Source organism: Globicephala melas, chromosome 1 (assembly GCF_963455315.2).
Source record: "Globicephala melas chromosome 1, mGloMel1.2, whole genome shotgun sequence".
NCBI classification, from domain to species: Eukaryota; Metazoa; Chordata; class Mammalia; order Artiodactyla; family Delphinidae; genus Globicephala; species Globicephala melas.
The window spans coordinates 74,496,620-74,509,266 of NC_083314.1; the positions used below are offsets into that span (position 1 = coordinate 74,496,620).

At 56.6% G+C, this 12,647-nt stretch overlaps 1 protein-coding gene across 1 annotated transcript; it reads right to left on the minus strand.

Moving 5' to 3' along the window:
- Positions 1–239: 239 nt before the first annotated feature.
- LRRC71 (leucine rich repeat containing 71) lies at positions 240–12,273 on the minus strand. Its single transcript, XM_030842007.2, has 15 exons — positions 11,955–12,273; positions 8,308–8,457; positions 7,854–7,979; positions 7,686–7,761; positions 7,391–7,468; positions 5,240–5,308; positions 4,861–5,020; positions 4,692–4,775; positions 4,462–4,601; positions 3,687–3,819; positions 3,436–3,529; positions 3,029–3,117; positions 1,206–1,317; positions 730–851; positions 240–476 (listed from the first exon to the last, which is right to left on the minus strand). The coding sequence occupies exons 1-15, from the start codon at positions 12,115–12,117 to the stop codon at positions 357–359; spliced, it is 1,716 nt and encodes a 571-aa protein (XP_030697867.1). The 5' UTR covers positions 12,118–12,273; the 3' UTR covers positions 240–356.
- Between the last annotated feature and the right edge of the window lie 374 nt (positions 12,274–12,647).

The window sequence follows — 12,647 nt, forward strand, 5'->3', positions numbered from 1 at the left end:
TCCAGGGAACGGGACGGCTGGCACGGGTAGTGACTCTGGTCTGGGCAACAAGAACTAGGTCCTGAGGAGGCAGGAGAGCAACACCCCTGGTCGGCCACCACCAGAGGGGCTGAGATCACCCCCAGCAGAACCATAAAGCCATTCGGCCATTTCTGGCCATGTCAACGCGCTGTTAACAGGCGCAAAGTCCAAATATTCCCAGTAGTTCTGGGACAAAGTTTTCAGACAACCTCAAGGAAAAAAGTACAGCAATAGACTTTGTTAAGGATCTGAGCTCTCCCGTGGGAAGGCCAACCCACACATGGAAAGGAGATGCTTCCGTGGCCCAGAATCTCTGGGAAGAAGGTGGGAGGGGGCTAGGTGGAGGAAGCCACAGCCGCCTCCTCTTTGTGCTTGGCTTTACTGACAGGGTCCCTTGGCAGCATCAGCTCTTGGATCGTGGTGTACGCAGGACATTGTGGGGAGAAGCAGTTTTTCTGAAGGGAGAAAAGGAAGGCTGATAGCTGACAAAAGCAATGAAGATTAAGCATCTGGGAGAAAAACATTTCCTGGGACAGGGTGGGTTAGGGGCTGGAGGACATGGAGAAAAGGCAAAGGAGTGTGACCGCCCATCTCACAGCAAGAGAGATGAAGGCTGTGTTGTGATAAAAAGAATAAGGGAAACTACAGGCCTGTCTTGGAAATAGGGAGACAAGCTGCCTGCAGCAGCTGCAGTCCCTGGGCACTCACCGCCAGGGACAGCCGCAGCAGCCCCATGGGGCCCCTGGACGCGCTCTTGGACTCGGAGAACTGTGCCTGGTACTGCACTGCGGTTAGGAAGGCCTCTAGCCCCACCTCTGTGATGCGGTTTCCTGGTGGAAGAAGCAGACGACGTGGCCTCCGGCACTGCCAACCTCCTGCTTGCCTACACCCTCTGCGACCCTCTTACTCCAAAACTAACCCCCTGCTCCCCCAGCTCCCCAGCTCACTTACCTAGGACTAATTTCACTCCAGCTCTACTTCTCTGACGCCTCCTTTGTCTGACCTCCCTCACCCCCACCCCAAAGCCCCGTGCCAGAGGGCCTTCACCATCATGATGCCCAACCACTGGAGAACCAGGTTCCGCTCCGTGGAGCCAGGGCGGGGGCACCCTTGTGACAGCATGGGGCCCAGCTAGCCTCGTGGCAGGAAGGTGGGGCGTGGGGGGGGGGGGTTGGCAAACGTACGGAGAAGGTTGAGATGCAAAAGGACCCTGTTCCCAGGCATGAAAACTTTCCCATCTCGGTGCTCCACGGGCTCCAGGAGAGGGTTGACCATCTCAGTAGCTTCCCCAACCACCTGCTCAGGCAGAATACTGATTGCAGCAGAGGAGAGGGGAGCTGGTCAACAGGCCATTCATTCATTCATTCAACATACATGCTTTGAGGGCCGGCTACAGACCAGGCTTTGTCCCAGGTGCTGGGGATACAAAGATAAATAAGCCCATACCCTCAAGAAGCAGCTTTGCGCAGGGGAGCCAGAGAGTGAGAGAGCAATGCAGTATGCTGTCAGAGCTGACAGAGGGGGAAGCTCAGTACTCTGGGGGCACGGAGGGGGCACGGAGGAGGCACAGCTAGCGGGTCTCGGCAGGGGTCCTGGAGGAGGTGGCCTGTGAGCTGACATCTGAATAGTATGTGGTCCCTGTCAGATGAAGATCGGGGGGAAGTGGCAGCAGGTGCAAAGGCACGAAATAGTGTGTTGGCATTCACTAAGTAATTCCTAACAGGGAGAGCAATGAGGGCGATGGACTGGAGGGAGATGACGCTAAAGGCAGGAGGAGAGGAAAATGCAACAGTCCTGGGGAGAGTCAGCAGCCTGGATCAGGCCTGGGGCAGGGACAGAAAACTGGCACTGAGGCAAGCCTCGCCCGCCTTCTCCACCCGACTTTCCTCTTGTAAGATCTTGTCCTTGCCAGAGAAGACTCCCAAAAGTGGAGGCGCCATTCCCTGCCAAGGTGGGGAGGTCTTTTGATGACAGAACACAGGCATACCCTCAGAGATATTGTGGGTTCGGTTCCAGACAGCCGCAATAAAGTGAGTCACATTCTTTTGGTTTCTCAGTACGTGTAAAAGTTATGTTTACACTATACTGCAGTCTAAGTGTGCAATAGCATTATGTCTAAAGAAACAGTGTATATACCTCAATTTTAAAATACTTAACTGCTAAAAAAATGCTAACCATCATCTGAGCCTTCGGGGAATCCTAGTAGTAACATCAAAGATCACTGATCACAGATCACCATGACAAATAATAATGAAAAAGCTTGAAATATTGAGAGAATTATCAAAATGTGACCCAGAGACACGAAGTGAGCAAATGCTCTTGGAAAAAAATGGCACCAACGGACTTGCTCGACGCAGGGTTGCCACAAACCTTCAGTTTGTATAAAAAAAAAAAAAAATCTGCAAAGCACAATACAACAAGGTACGCCTGTGTAAGGACAGATAGCCCTCGGGTTAGGCTTAGGGTTAGCTGACTCCACTGCGGAGGGGTGGGAGCTATGGAGTCAGCAGTCCAGGAAGGTTTCCAAAGCAAGGAACAAGTTGGTCCAAGTTTAAATAGAAAAGGGAGGCTCCAGGGGCAAAGGAGAGAGGGTCTCAAGTAGCTGTGCACAGGGTGGGGGAAGTACCACGACTAGGAAGACACCCTGCCCTCCTGGGGAGCTGCTGGCAGGGGCAAAGGAGAATGTGCTTCGTTCCCTGTGCAACTGTACGAGCAACCGTGGGCGTGGTGGTGAGGAACAAATGGCCTTTCGGGAAGCAGACTGAGTTGAGGCAGAGGATCAAAAGTGTGGGCTCCTAATAAGCAAGTAAAGGTAGAAGGGGAGGGGGCACTGAGCTCTGCTACCCCCTGCAAGCCCAGGTTGGATTAGGGAGGGGGCCAGGACTGAGGGCACAATGTGAGTTGAAGTGGCTGCTGCCACAGTACAGGGCCGGAGACTCCATGCCGGGAAGGCTGGGGAACTGGACCCCAGGGACGTGTCCCCCACCCCGCTTCTCCTGCAGCCTACCTCCAACTCCGGGAGGATGCTGCGCTTCTCTTTGCTCACAGTCTTGGTCCCTTTTCCCTTGCTTAGTTTCTGCTCAGGGATGGTTACCTCTGGAGTGGGAAGAGGAGCCAGAATGCACAGTGCAGACCTCTGCTATGACTCAGTTTCCCCAGAGAGAATGGACTGCGGCGAGGAAGGGGACTCCTCAAACTTTGGGTTTGGGTACAACAGAAATAGAGCTGAAGGGGGGACCCCCAGCTAGGTAGGCGGGTTTCTTCTCCGAGGGCAGGGCCACAGGTGGATGGGGCCGGTTGGGGCTTCCGACACCAAGGTGAGAAGACTAGCTCAGCGCAGGCCTCCCGCATCCCGCCCCGTGCTCCTCCTTCCTCCACACCAAGTGGGCGCCGCAGAGGGGTGCTAGCACTTACTCCCCTTGCCTGTCTTTGTGGAGTCTTCTTTCTTAGGGGTTCCTTGTGTGGGTGACTGCCCAGACCCTGACTTCTCCTCTTTCTTCACCACTTCCTGTGGGGGATGTAAGAAGAGAGATGAGAGTCCTACCTCCCTGGCAGATGGGGAACAGGTGTGGGAGGGGCCAGAGGTGGATTTTCAAAGGCCTTCCTCCCTCCGCCTCACCCTGTTCCTGCAGCGCCCAGGGCTCTGCTGCCCACAGCACACCTACCCCGGACTTCTCCTTTTTCTTGCCCAGACCCTTAGGGGTCTTCGTTGTCTGCATCTTGTCTTTCTCCACCATTGCGAAACTGCTGACCCTCATCAGCTGATTCTTCTCACGCTCTGTTTTGGAGTCCCCATGTCTGAGAGGTGGAAGGCTGTGCTCACAAATGGGCGGGGATGGAGGAGGAAGAGTCCGGCGCCCCTTCCCCAGTGAGGAGTGAGGGGAAGCCTCATGCCTGGGTGGCAGTCGGACTGGCAGCACCCCTACCCCAATCTCCCTGCCTAAATGCTAACATAATTTGTTTGGGACCCTTCTGGTGCAGGTGCTGTTGGGAAGAAATGGCAGAGGGACCCAGGGATGAGCTGGGGGTGGGGGGAGGTGGCATTCAGACTCATACTGAGGGAGAAAACAGTAGCTGACATATTTTTAACTAAGTGCCAGGCACTGTTCCAGGTGTATTAGATGAATTAGCTCATTTAATCCTGTCAACAATCCTATGAGCTAGGTACAGTTATCCCCATTTTACAGATGAGGAAACTGAGGCCCGAGAGGTTAAGTCACACGCCTAAGGTACCAAGCTGTTTTGTGGAAGGGCCAGATTCCAAGTCCCTGCGGTCTAAATCTAGTCCTCTTAACCAATACACTCTACCATCTGCGGAGTGGTTCTGCAGTAAGAACCCAAACGTTTGTTATATCTGTGCAGAGGTCGGAGAGCAAAACGGTCACGACAGAGGGAGAGAGGACGGGTTAAGACTCGGCCAGCTAGCTGAAAGCAGCCGACCTGGGCAGCGGTTCCAAGGGCTCAGGTCTCAGGCTCCGAGCGCTCCTCACCGATCGCAAGCGCTCCTGCGAACCTTTCTCCAGCAGGAGGCGCCGGCGCTCCACCACCTCGGTGTGCGTCAGCTCGAAGGGGCGCAGGACCTGGGGCGGGGCGGCACCTCGCGCTCAGCCGCCCGGGGAGCGGGAGGATGTGGGGGTCGCTCCCCGGCCCCGCTCAGCCCGCACACCCACCTCGGCCAGCTTCAGGGCGCCCTTGTCCTGAATGCGGTTGTGGGCCAGGGACAGCCAGAGCAGGGAGCGGTTGAGCCGGAGGCCCTGCGGGGGTCAGGGAGGGGCAGTGAGCTGGCTGGCCCCGGGCCGCCACAGCTCGCGCGGGGGCCCCTGCCGGCCTCGCACGCACGTCCGCGATGTAGCCCGCGCCCTCGTCACCGATGTGGTTGAAGCCCAGGTTGAGGGAGACCAGGGTCCGGTTGCAGCTGTGCAGCGTGGACAGAGCCTGGCCTAGGAGCTGCGCGCCGTGGTCGTCGATGTTGTTGTTCCGCAGAGACAAGTGCGCGATCCTGGGCAGCAGGAGGGAGAACGCGGGTCACAGGAAACACGGGGTCCTGGGCATTCCCCGGAACCTCGAAAAACGGGGGCATGAGGAGGGCCATTCGGTCTGAGGGTGGAGAGGCAGGAATTGAGGGTGCTTGGAGAGGTGCTGGAGGGGCAAGGGAACAAAGGGTGACTTGGAATGGGGGGCAGGCCCAGAGAAAGGGGGTGAGGGAAAGGAGTCTCACGTGCTGTCCACTGCCATGAGCTTGTGATAGGACTGCTCCGGCAGCGGGTTCCCCTCCAGAGACACCTTCCTGAGGGTGGGGGAGATCTGAGACCCAGGAGGCACCACTGAGGCCAGATGAGGGAAGGGGACAAAGAGGAAGGGTGGGGCTCTGGGAAGCAGCTTGGAAACAGAGGCAAAGGATGCACACACACACCCCCACCCCGCCCAACTCCCTGATACAGGAAACTATGTGACAGTTCTCCAGACTAGAAATCCAGGAAGTGTGCCGTGTGAAGGGGTTACTCCCCAGAGTTAGTGAGGTGTGATAAGGGGGCCTCTGAGATGACCCCAGTGCTCCCCACTTCCTGGTATCCGTGCCCCAATGCAATCCTCTCCCCTTGAGTGTGGCTGGACCTAGTGACTCACTTCTAATGAATGGCATATGGCAAAAGCGATGGGCTGTCACTTCCAAGTTTAGGTTACAAAAAGGCTGTGGCTTCCAACCCGGGTGCTCTCTGGCACCAGCTGCCAAGTGGTGAGGGCACCCAGATGACCTGTGGAAAGGCTCCCGAGTGGAGGCGCTGTGGCCACTCAGCTGCCACATAAGTGAGCCTGGCGGCAGATGCTCCAGCCCCGGTCAAGATGACTGCAGCCCTGGCCAACAGCCTTACCGCAACCTCACCAAGATGCTGACCCAGAGGTGCCAGCTAATCTACACCCGGATTTATCTCACAGAAACTGTGAGATAATAAATGTTGGTTGTTTTAAGCCACTACGTTTTGAAGTAACTTGTTACACAGTAATAGGTACCCAATACATGACCCCTCCACAAGGCAGTGGCTTCTCCAACAGTACTGAGAAAATGGAGGTGTTTTTCCAAGTCACAAGAAAAAATGAAACTAATGGCTGGAAAATTCTCTATTAAAAAAAGTTTCTCTCGGGACTTCCCTGGTGGCACAGTGGTTAAGAATCTGCCTGCCAGTGCAGGGGACATGGGTTCAAGCCCTGGTCCGGGAAGGTCCCACATGCCACGGAGCAACTAAGCCCATGCACAACTACTGAGCCCGCATGCCACAACTACTGGAGCCCATGTGCCTAGAGCCCATGCTCTGCAACAAGAGAAGCCACAGCAATGAGAAGCCCGCGTGCAGCAATGAAGACCCAACGCAGCCAAAAATTAATTAATTTTAAAAAAGTTTCTCTCATGATATTTGCCCAACCTTTCAGCCTGGCTCATCTAGCATCTAAACTTGATTGCATTTATTTTTAATTATTTTTATCATGTTGATCTGACTTATTTTTACATATTAAGATGAATTCTATAGTTATCCTCCTGCTGGCTAAATTGCTTCTGATTCCCACGACGGAATACAATATGTGTTTTGTGGTGTTCGAGACAAAGAGCACCCAAGGACCTCCAGCTGAAGGAGACAAAATCCCTGCCCTCAAGAAGCATCCATCCCATCTACAGGAGGAAGACAAGTGAGGAGGCAAGCCAGTGACGGTGGGTTCTGTGAAGCAGGAGAAGTCAAGGGTGCTGGGGGAGCTTCAACAAAGGGCAGCCAAATCAGCTGTGTCCTTTATACAGCAACCACCCCTGTGGTTATACTGCTCCACACCTTGCTCTGGCTCCCTCCTATACAAGAATGCCCTTTCCCAGTTCCCTGCCGGGCCCCCTCCTATTCCTCTTTCAAGGCTCAGCTTGGCACCACCTCCTCCAGGCAGCCTTCCATGTCTCTCATGAACCATTCTTCCACCACTACAGTCCCCACAGTGCCCTGCAGTATCCACTCCTATGCCCTTCTCCCTCCCTCACTGGACTGCCAGTTCCTGTAGGATAAGAACCAGTCCCTAGTACAGTGTCAGACACCAGGAAGTGAGGAACCTCCGGGGAGAGAGCGGGTAGTGGTGGGACTGATGGAGAGGAGAGGCGATAAGGCCCCAAAGGTAGGCTCTTTAGGCACCAGAGTAGGCAGAAAAGGGGACCTCAATGCTTGTCAGATGAGAGCTTCAAAACCCAACAGACAGTAGCAGCACCCTCTTTCCACAGAGATGCCAGCCCAGGCCACAGGAGCTGGAACTTGTCACCCCCGTCCCCAAACTGCTCACTTCTGACCAGCCAGCCAGGCTACCCAGGTAGCCTCCCCCTTGCCTATTCCCCTCTGCTCACCTGAGCGTGGATGAGCAGAGAGGCAGGAGGGCGATAAAGGTGGTCAGGGTCTTATCAGTCAGCCCCACCTTCCAGAAGCTGGAGATGGTGGGAAGCACAGAAACACAGCTGGAGCACCACCTCCTTCCCACCTTGTCCTCTCCAGCCACCCTGACACCCCAGCCACACCCTTCCTTATCACCTTCCGCACAGTCCCCAGGGCCTTCCGTGCCCCTTCAGTTCTTTCTCCCAGACCACTGGTGGCCCGTCTCCAACACTGGCCTCCTGCCCCTCCCCCAACCCCATGTCCCCTCACTTGATGGCCTGAAGCTGGCTGAGGGAGGGCAGACACTTAGAGAAGATACCCAGGATACGCTCCTCAACCTTCCAACCTGCGGAAGGGAAAGGAAGAAGGCGCCTCAGGCCCGGAGAGGTGCGGTGGTGGACGGCTGGTGAGAGGGACTGGTGGGGGGGCGGACCTCACCGCGGATGTAGATTTCCTTCACGGACTTGTCCTCAGGGTCCAGCTCCACCTGGATGGTGGGCCGGAAGAACACGTATTTGCTCTCCAGGCTGTTGAAGCTGCAGGACCCGGACAGCGGCTGTTCGTCTAGAAGGCAGGGGTGCGAGGAGCCGGGGAAGGAGGGAGGGGGCAGAGTCACCGCCCCTGGGCCCCACGCCCCGGCCGGCCTACGGGAGCCGGAGAGGCCGGGACGGCTCCCACGGAGCCGCGGGATTGGAGGACTCCGCCAGACCGCATCTGCGAGGGTTTGGAAAGGACGACGGAAGACCGCCCCCACCTCCCCACCAGCCCCCTTGAATCCACCCTGCTCACTCACACACACATTGCCCTGCGTCCCCGCCATTCGGCCCGCCGAGCGGTGAGGAATGGATGCGGTAGGCCTGGCAGACACCCCGGCGTCTCCACTGTCACTCACCTACGGTGGGCTTTTCCGACGTAGAGGCGGAGGGGACGAAGGTTGGGTGCGGGCGGGGCCGGGTGACCACTTTGGGGAAGTCCGTGTAGCCCCACCGCGTGCAGAGCTCAGCGAAGTCCACCTCGAGGACGCCGGTGCACTGGTACTCCTCTGTGGGGGCGGGGACGAGAGCGGGAGGGGAAGCGTAGCGCCGCGCCGCGCCCGCCCCCTGTAGCCCAAGGCTGCCAACAGAGGGCAGCAGAGACCAGAGGACGTCCCACCCAGCCCTGCGCCCCCACCCGCCAGGGATCGGCGCACTGCGCCGCGTTCCCACGCTCGTCCGCGCGGGGTTTCGGGCTTCTGGGCGGGCAGCGGCCCCTCCATCGAGGCAGACGTCCTCTCAGCCATTTTTAACATGTAAGATGCGTTGTAGAGACCGACACTGAAAACACTTGAGAGGAAACAGTGGGAAATCAAGACCTAGGAGGAAGGGGACTAAAGGGCGTGGAATGTAGACAATGAGGGCGCCTCTTTTATGTGCCGGCTCGTCCACCCACCCCGTGGGTCAAGGCCGCTTCCACTCCCGCTCTCCGCTCCCTGGGGGGCCTCCTCCTCCCCAGCCCAGCCTCCTCCCACGTTCCTTCCTTGCGGGGACTGCCCAGGGTCACACGGAGAAAGAAGGCCCAGGCCTGATGTGAGCAAAGAAAGGAAAGCAGAAGGACCTCTCCACCTGCCCCCGCTCCCACCCCCATCCCCACGCCCGCACTCGGGTAGACCGAGGCCCAGCAGGGTGGTAGGCTTTTATTTATTTAGCAAACACTGATACAGCACTTACTCCTGTCCCACACGGTTCTATATATGCTTTGGAAATCTTAACTCATTCAAGAGTTTTATTAATTTAGACAGATGCCCACCACTTCCCATCGTGAGGGCTACGCAAACCTGAGGTGCCTGAGTCCCCAAAGACCCCTGCTCTTTCCTGCTCCCGCATGGGCATCCCAACAAGAAGTGGTTCCTTGAGAAGGGAAGGGGTGTCCCTGGCAAAGGCGAGAAACCGGAGGCAGAAGGGTGGGCTTGGTGCCAGCCTGCTCTTCCAAGTGCAGGACAGCCTGGAGCCCCACAGGCAGCAGGCGCTGCAGGGACTGTGCCCCGGACAGAACCCCTGCAGCCAACAGCAGGGAGCCTGCCCAGAGGGTGCAAGGGGGCTGGCAGGACGTGTGCTCAGCACTGTGGGGCAAGATGCAGAGAGGTTTGAGGGTTCTCGTGGCAAAAGGGTGAGAGACACAGGCACCCGAGAGACATTAGCTGAATGGACAAGGCTGATGAGAGGAGGCATTGGGAGGCTAGGGGAGCCCCTTGTACAGCTGACTCCTGCACACTGCCTGCTTTCCCGGACTCTTCCCTCTGCTGGGAGGGTCCTTCCCTGCTTCACTCACACCATCTTTCCCCAAACAGAGGTTCTCAAACTTTAACATCTTTCTGTAAGAATCAGTAGGAAAGCCTGTTAAAGCAGTTTGCTGGGCCCCATCCCCCCAAATTCTGATTCCATAGGCTGGGTAGAGTCTGTGAATTTGCATTTCTAACCAGCTCACAGATGATGCCAAAGATGGTCCAGGGAGAACCGCTGCTCTAGACCAGCACTGCCCGACAGGACATACTGGGACGATGGAAGTGTTCCACCTCTGGGCTGTAGCTAGCAGTGACCTAGTGGGCAGCACAGCTCCGAAAGGGCCTTGCTCCTGCTCTCCTCCCCTCCCACACTCCCTCCTCACACTCGCTATGACCTTGCCTCGTAGCTCCTTGAGAAATAGAAGCCACCAGATGCGATGTCCTCTCAATCTATCAACGTTCCTACAACTGCCTTCACTCTCTACCCCATTTGAGCCCTGCCACAACACACAATAGCGGCTGCTAAAGCCGCTGTGACCGTGTGGCCCTGTCCTGTTATCACTCCCTTTCTCTCCGACCCCTCTGGCTCCCCCTGCCTGGGGGAGCTCCTTCTCCTCTAAGATCACTGAGTCTGGGTCCTGAGCCCTTTCCTGTCTCCGGTTCCACTCCCCCCTCCCCAGGGGAATCTCTTTCATTCCCAGGGCTTAAATGCACCCAAACATCAGCAGCTCCCCAATTCACATCTCCAGCCCTGACATCTTCTCACCGCTCCACACGCTTCCATGCAGCTGCTCAGCCGACATCACCCCTTGGAGATCTCTTACATGCTCTTCCTTCAGGCCTGCCTGTCTCCATGAATGGCACCTTAACCCACCCCGTGCCCAGTACAGAAACATGGAATCATTCTTGCTACCTTCCCCACTTTCCACCCCATCCACTACTTCACCAACTCTTTTCTGCCTCAGAAGTACTGTTCCAAGGAGCCTAACCCATCTCCCTCACTACCCGAGTCCACAACTACCACTGTCCCTCACCTGGGCTATTGAAATGCCTCGTAACTCAGCTGCCTACCTTCATTCTCTCCCTCTGCCACTCCATTTTCCACACAGCAGCCAGAGTGGTGTGAGTGTGTGTGTATGTGTGTGTGTGTGTGTGTGTGTGTTAATGTAACTAGGTTCATATCTGTAGGAGATTCTATCCTGTCTTGTCTCTCCTTCTGGAAGATGCTCTTTCTCCAGCTCCCATAGCTTCCTCCGCCCGCCCAGCCACCAGCACTGACAAGGAGATGGCACCTGACCAATGTCTGACAATCAGAGTCTTTTCCCAAGTTGTTTTTCCTTGAGTCCAGAGACAGCAAGTTCCTGTCCCTCTTTGAAGGCAAAACTGGTAGATTTGAATCAAGAAGCCTTCCAATCAATTCCCCTTTGTGGATAATTCATTTGGGTTGGGGTTCTATCACTTGCAACATAAAGAGCCACGCTCATACGCGTACTTTTCCAATGGTTTTCTTTTCCTAGAGAATGTAAATTCCATTCCAGCTGGACTGTGTCCATCTCGTTCTCTTTCTATTGGACCTGACCACAGAGCAGGCATCCAAAAAGTAATTGTTGAATAAATGAATGAATATCTATAAAACTAAACTCAGAGTCACCTCCCGGCAGCGCCCCTGTGTCTTTCCACCACTCCCTGGACCTTCTTCTCTGATACAAATTAGCACATCTTATTGTATTTGTCAGCATCCCAAACCAGAGTGTGGCTTCTTTAAAATCAATTCAAACATCTGCCAAGCTGAGTCTCAGGAACTGTGCTGGGACGAAAACTGTGATTCATATCCCAGGATGGAGCAGGGCGCTTTGGGTGGGTGCACAATGTACGTTTGTTGAGTGAACAAGTGAATTTGCAGTTTATAAAATACTTTCTCACCATCAACTCTACTGTGCCTCCCAGTAATAGGCAGGGCAGGACTCCATACTACAGAGAAGAAACGTGCCTAGTAACACGTGCACACCTCATAACGGTGACCACTTATAACACCATTACCATGTGCCCGGAGCTAGTTACATTCACATATTGAACTTCAGCTGGTGGATCCCTTTTCCACACAGCGCTCCTCAGCGCCAGAAATTCTGTTATTATTTACTGGCTCGTCTGTCTCGCCCGCCATTGCCTGGCACAACGAAGACGCCCCATCCAATCTGGCTAACCCGAGCGACGAGTGGCTGTTGGGAGCGCGCGGAGAAGCCTAGAGGCCTGATCCCCCAACCCCGCCACCAGCGTACCAGGGTTTTTGGGTTCCTCCTCCCCCACCGGCGGCAGGACGGTCGTCGGCTTCTCCTTGGCCCCGCGGTCTCCTTTCCTGGTCACTGCACCGGATGACTTCTGGATCCCGGGACGCGGGGCCCTGGGTGAGGCCACTGGTGGTGCGCTCGCCTCGCCCGACATGCTGGTGCCGTCCGCAGCGACTCTGGGGACACTCACGGGGGCAAGGAGGCAGGACGGGATTCTGTGGGGCTCGCCCTGGAGGTGGCCGAATCAAGGGTCTCTATTCCGCGTCCACAGGCGGGACCCGCCTGCCGCGGCGTCGCCTCAGCGTCCCTCTCCAAGACAACCGCGCGAGGTGGGCGGGCCCGAGGGCAAGGGGCAACCACAGAGCGCACGCGAGGCCGACAGGGGGCACCACAGAGTCATCAGGGGGCGGAAGGAGCCCGGAGGGCGGAGCCGCGGAACTAGGGCAGCCGAGAAGGGCGGGGCCAGGGCGGAGCCTGGGCAGCCCTGGGTCACAGGGGCAGGAGAGCCCTGGAGCCCTGGAGGGCCGGGCCCCGCGGACCCTGTGCGAAAGGAGAAGGACCTGGGCGGAGCCGTGGCGGAGGGAGACGAGCGAATATCGTACTGGACCGGAGTGGAGGGGGCTGGACTAGAGCGAGACCAGGACGGAGAGGCGGGGCTAGGGGGCGGGCAAGGAGCTGTCCAAA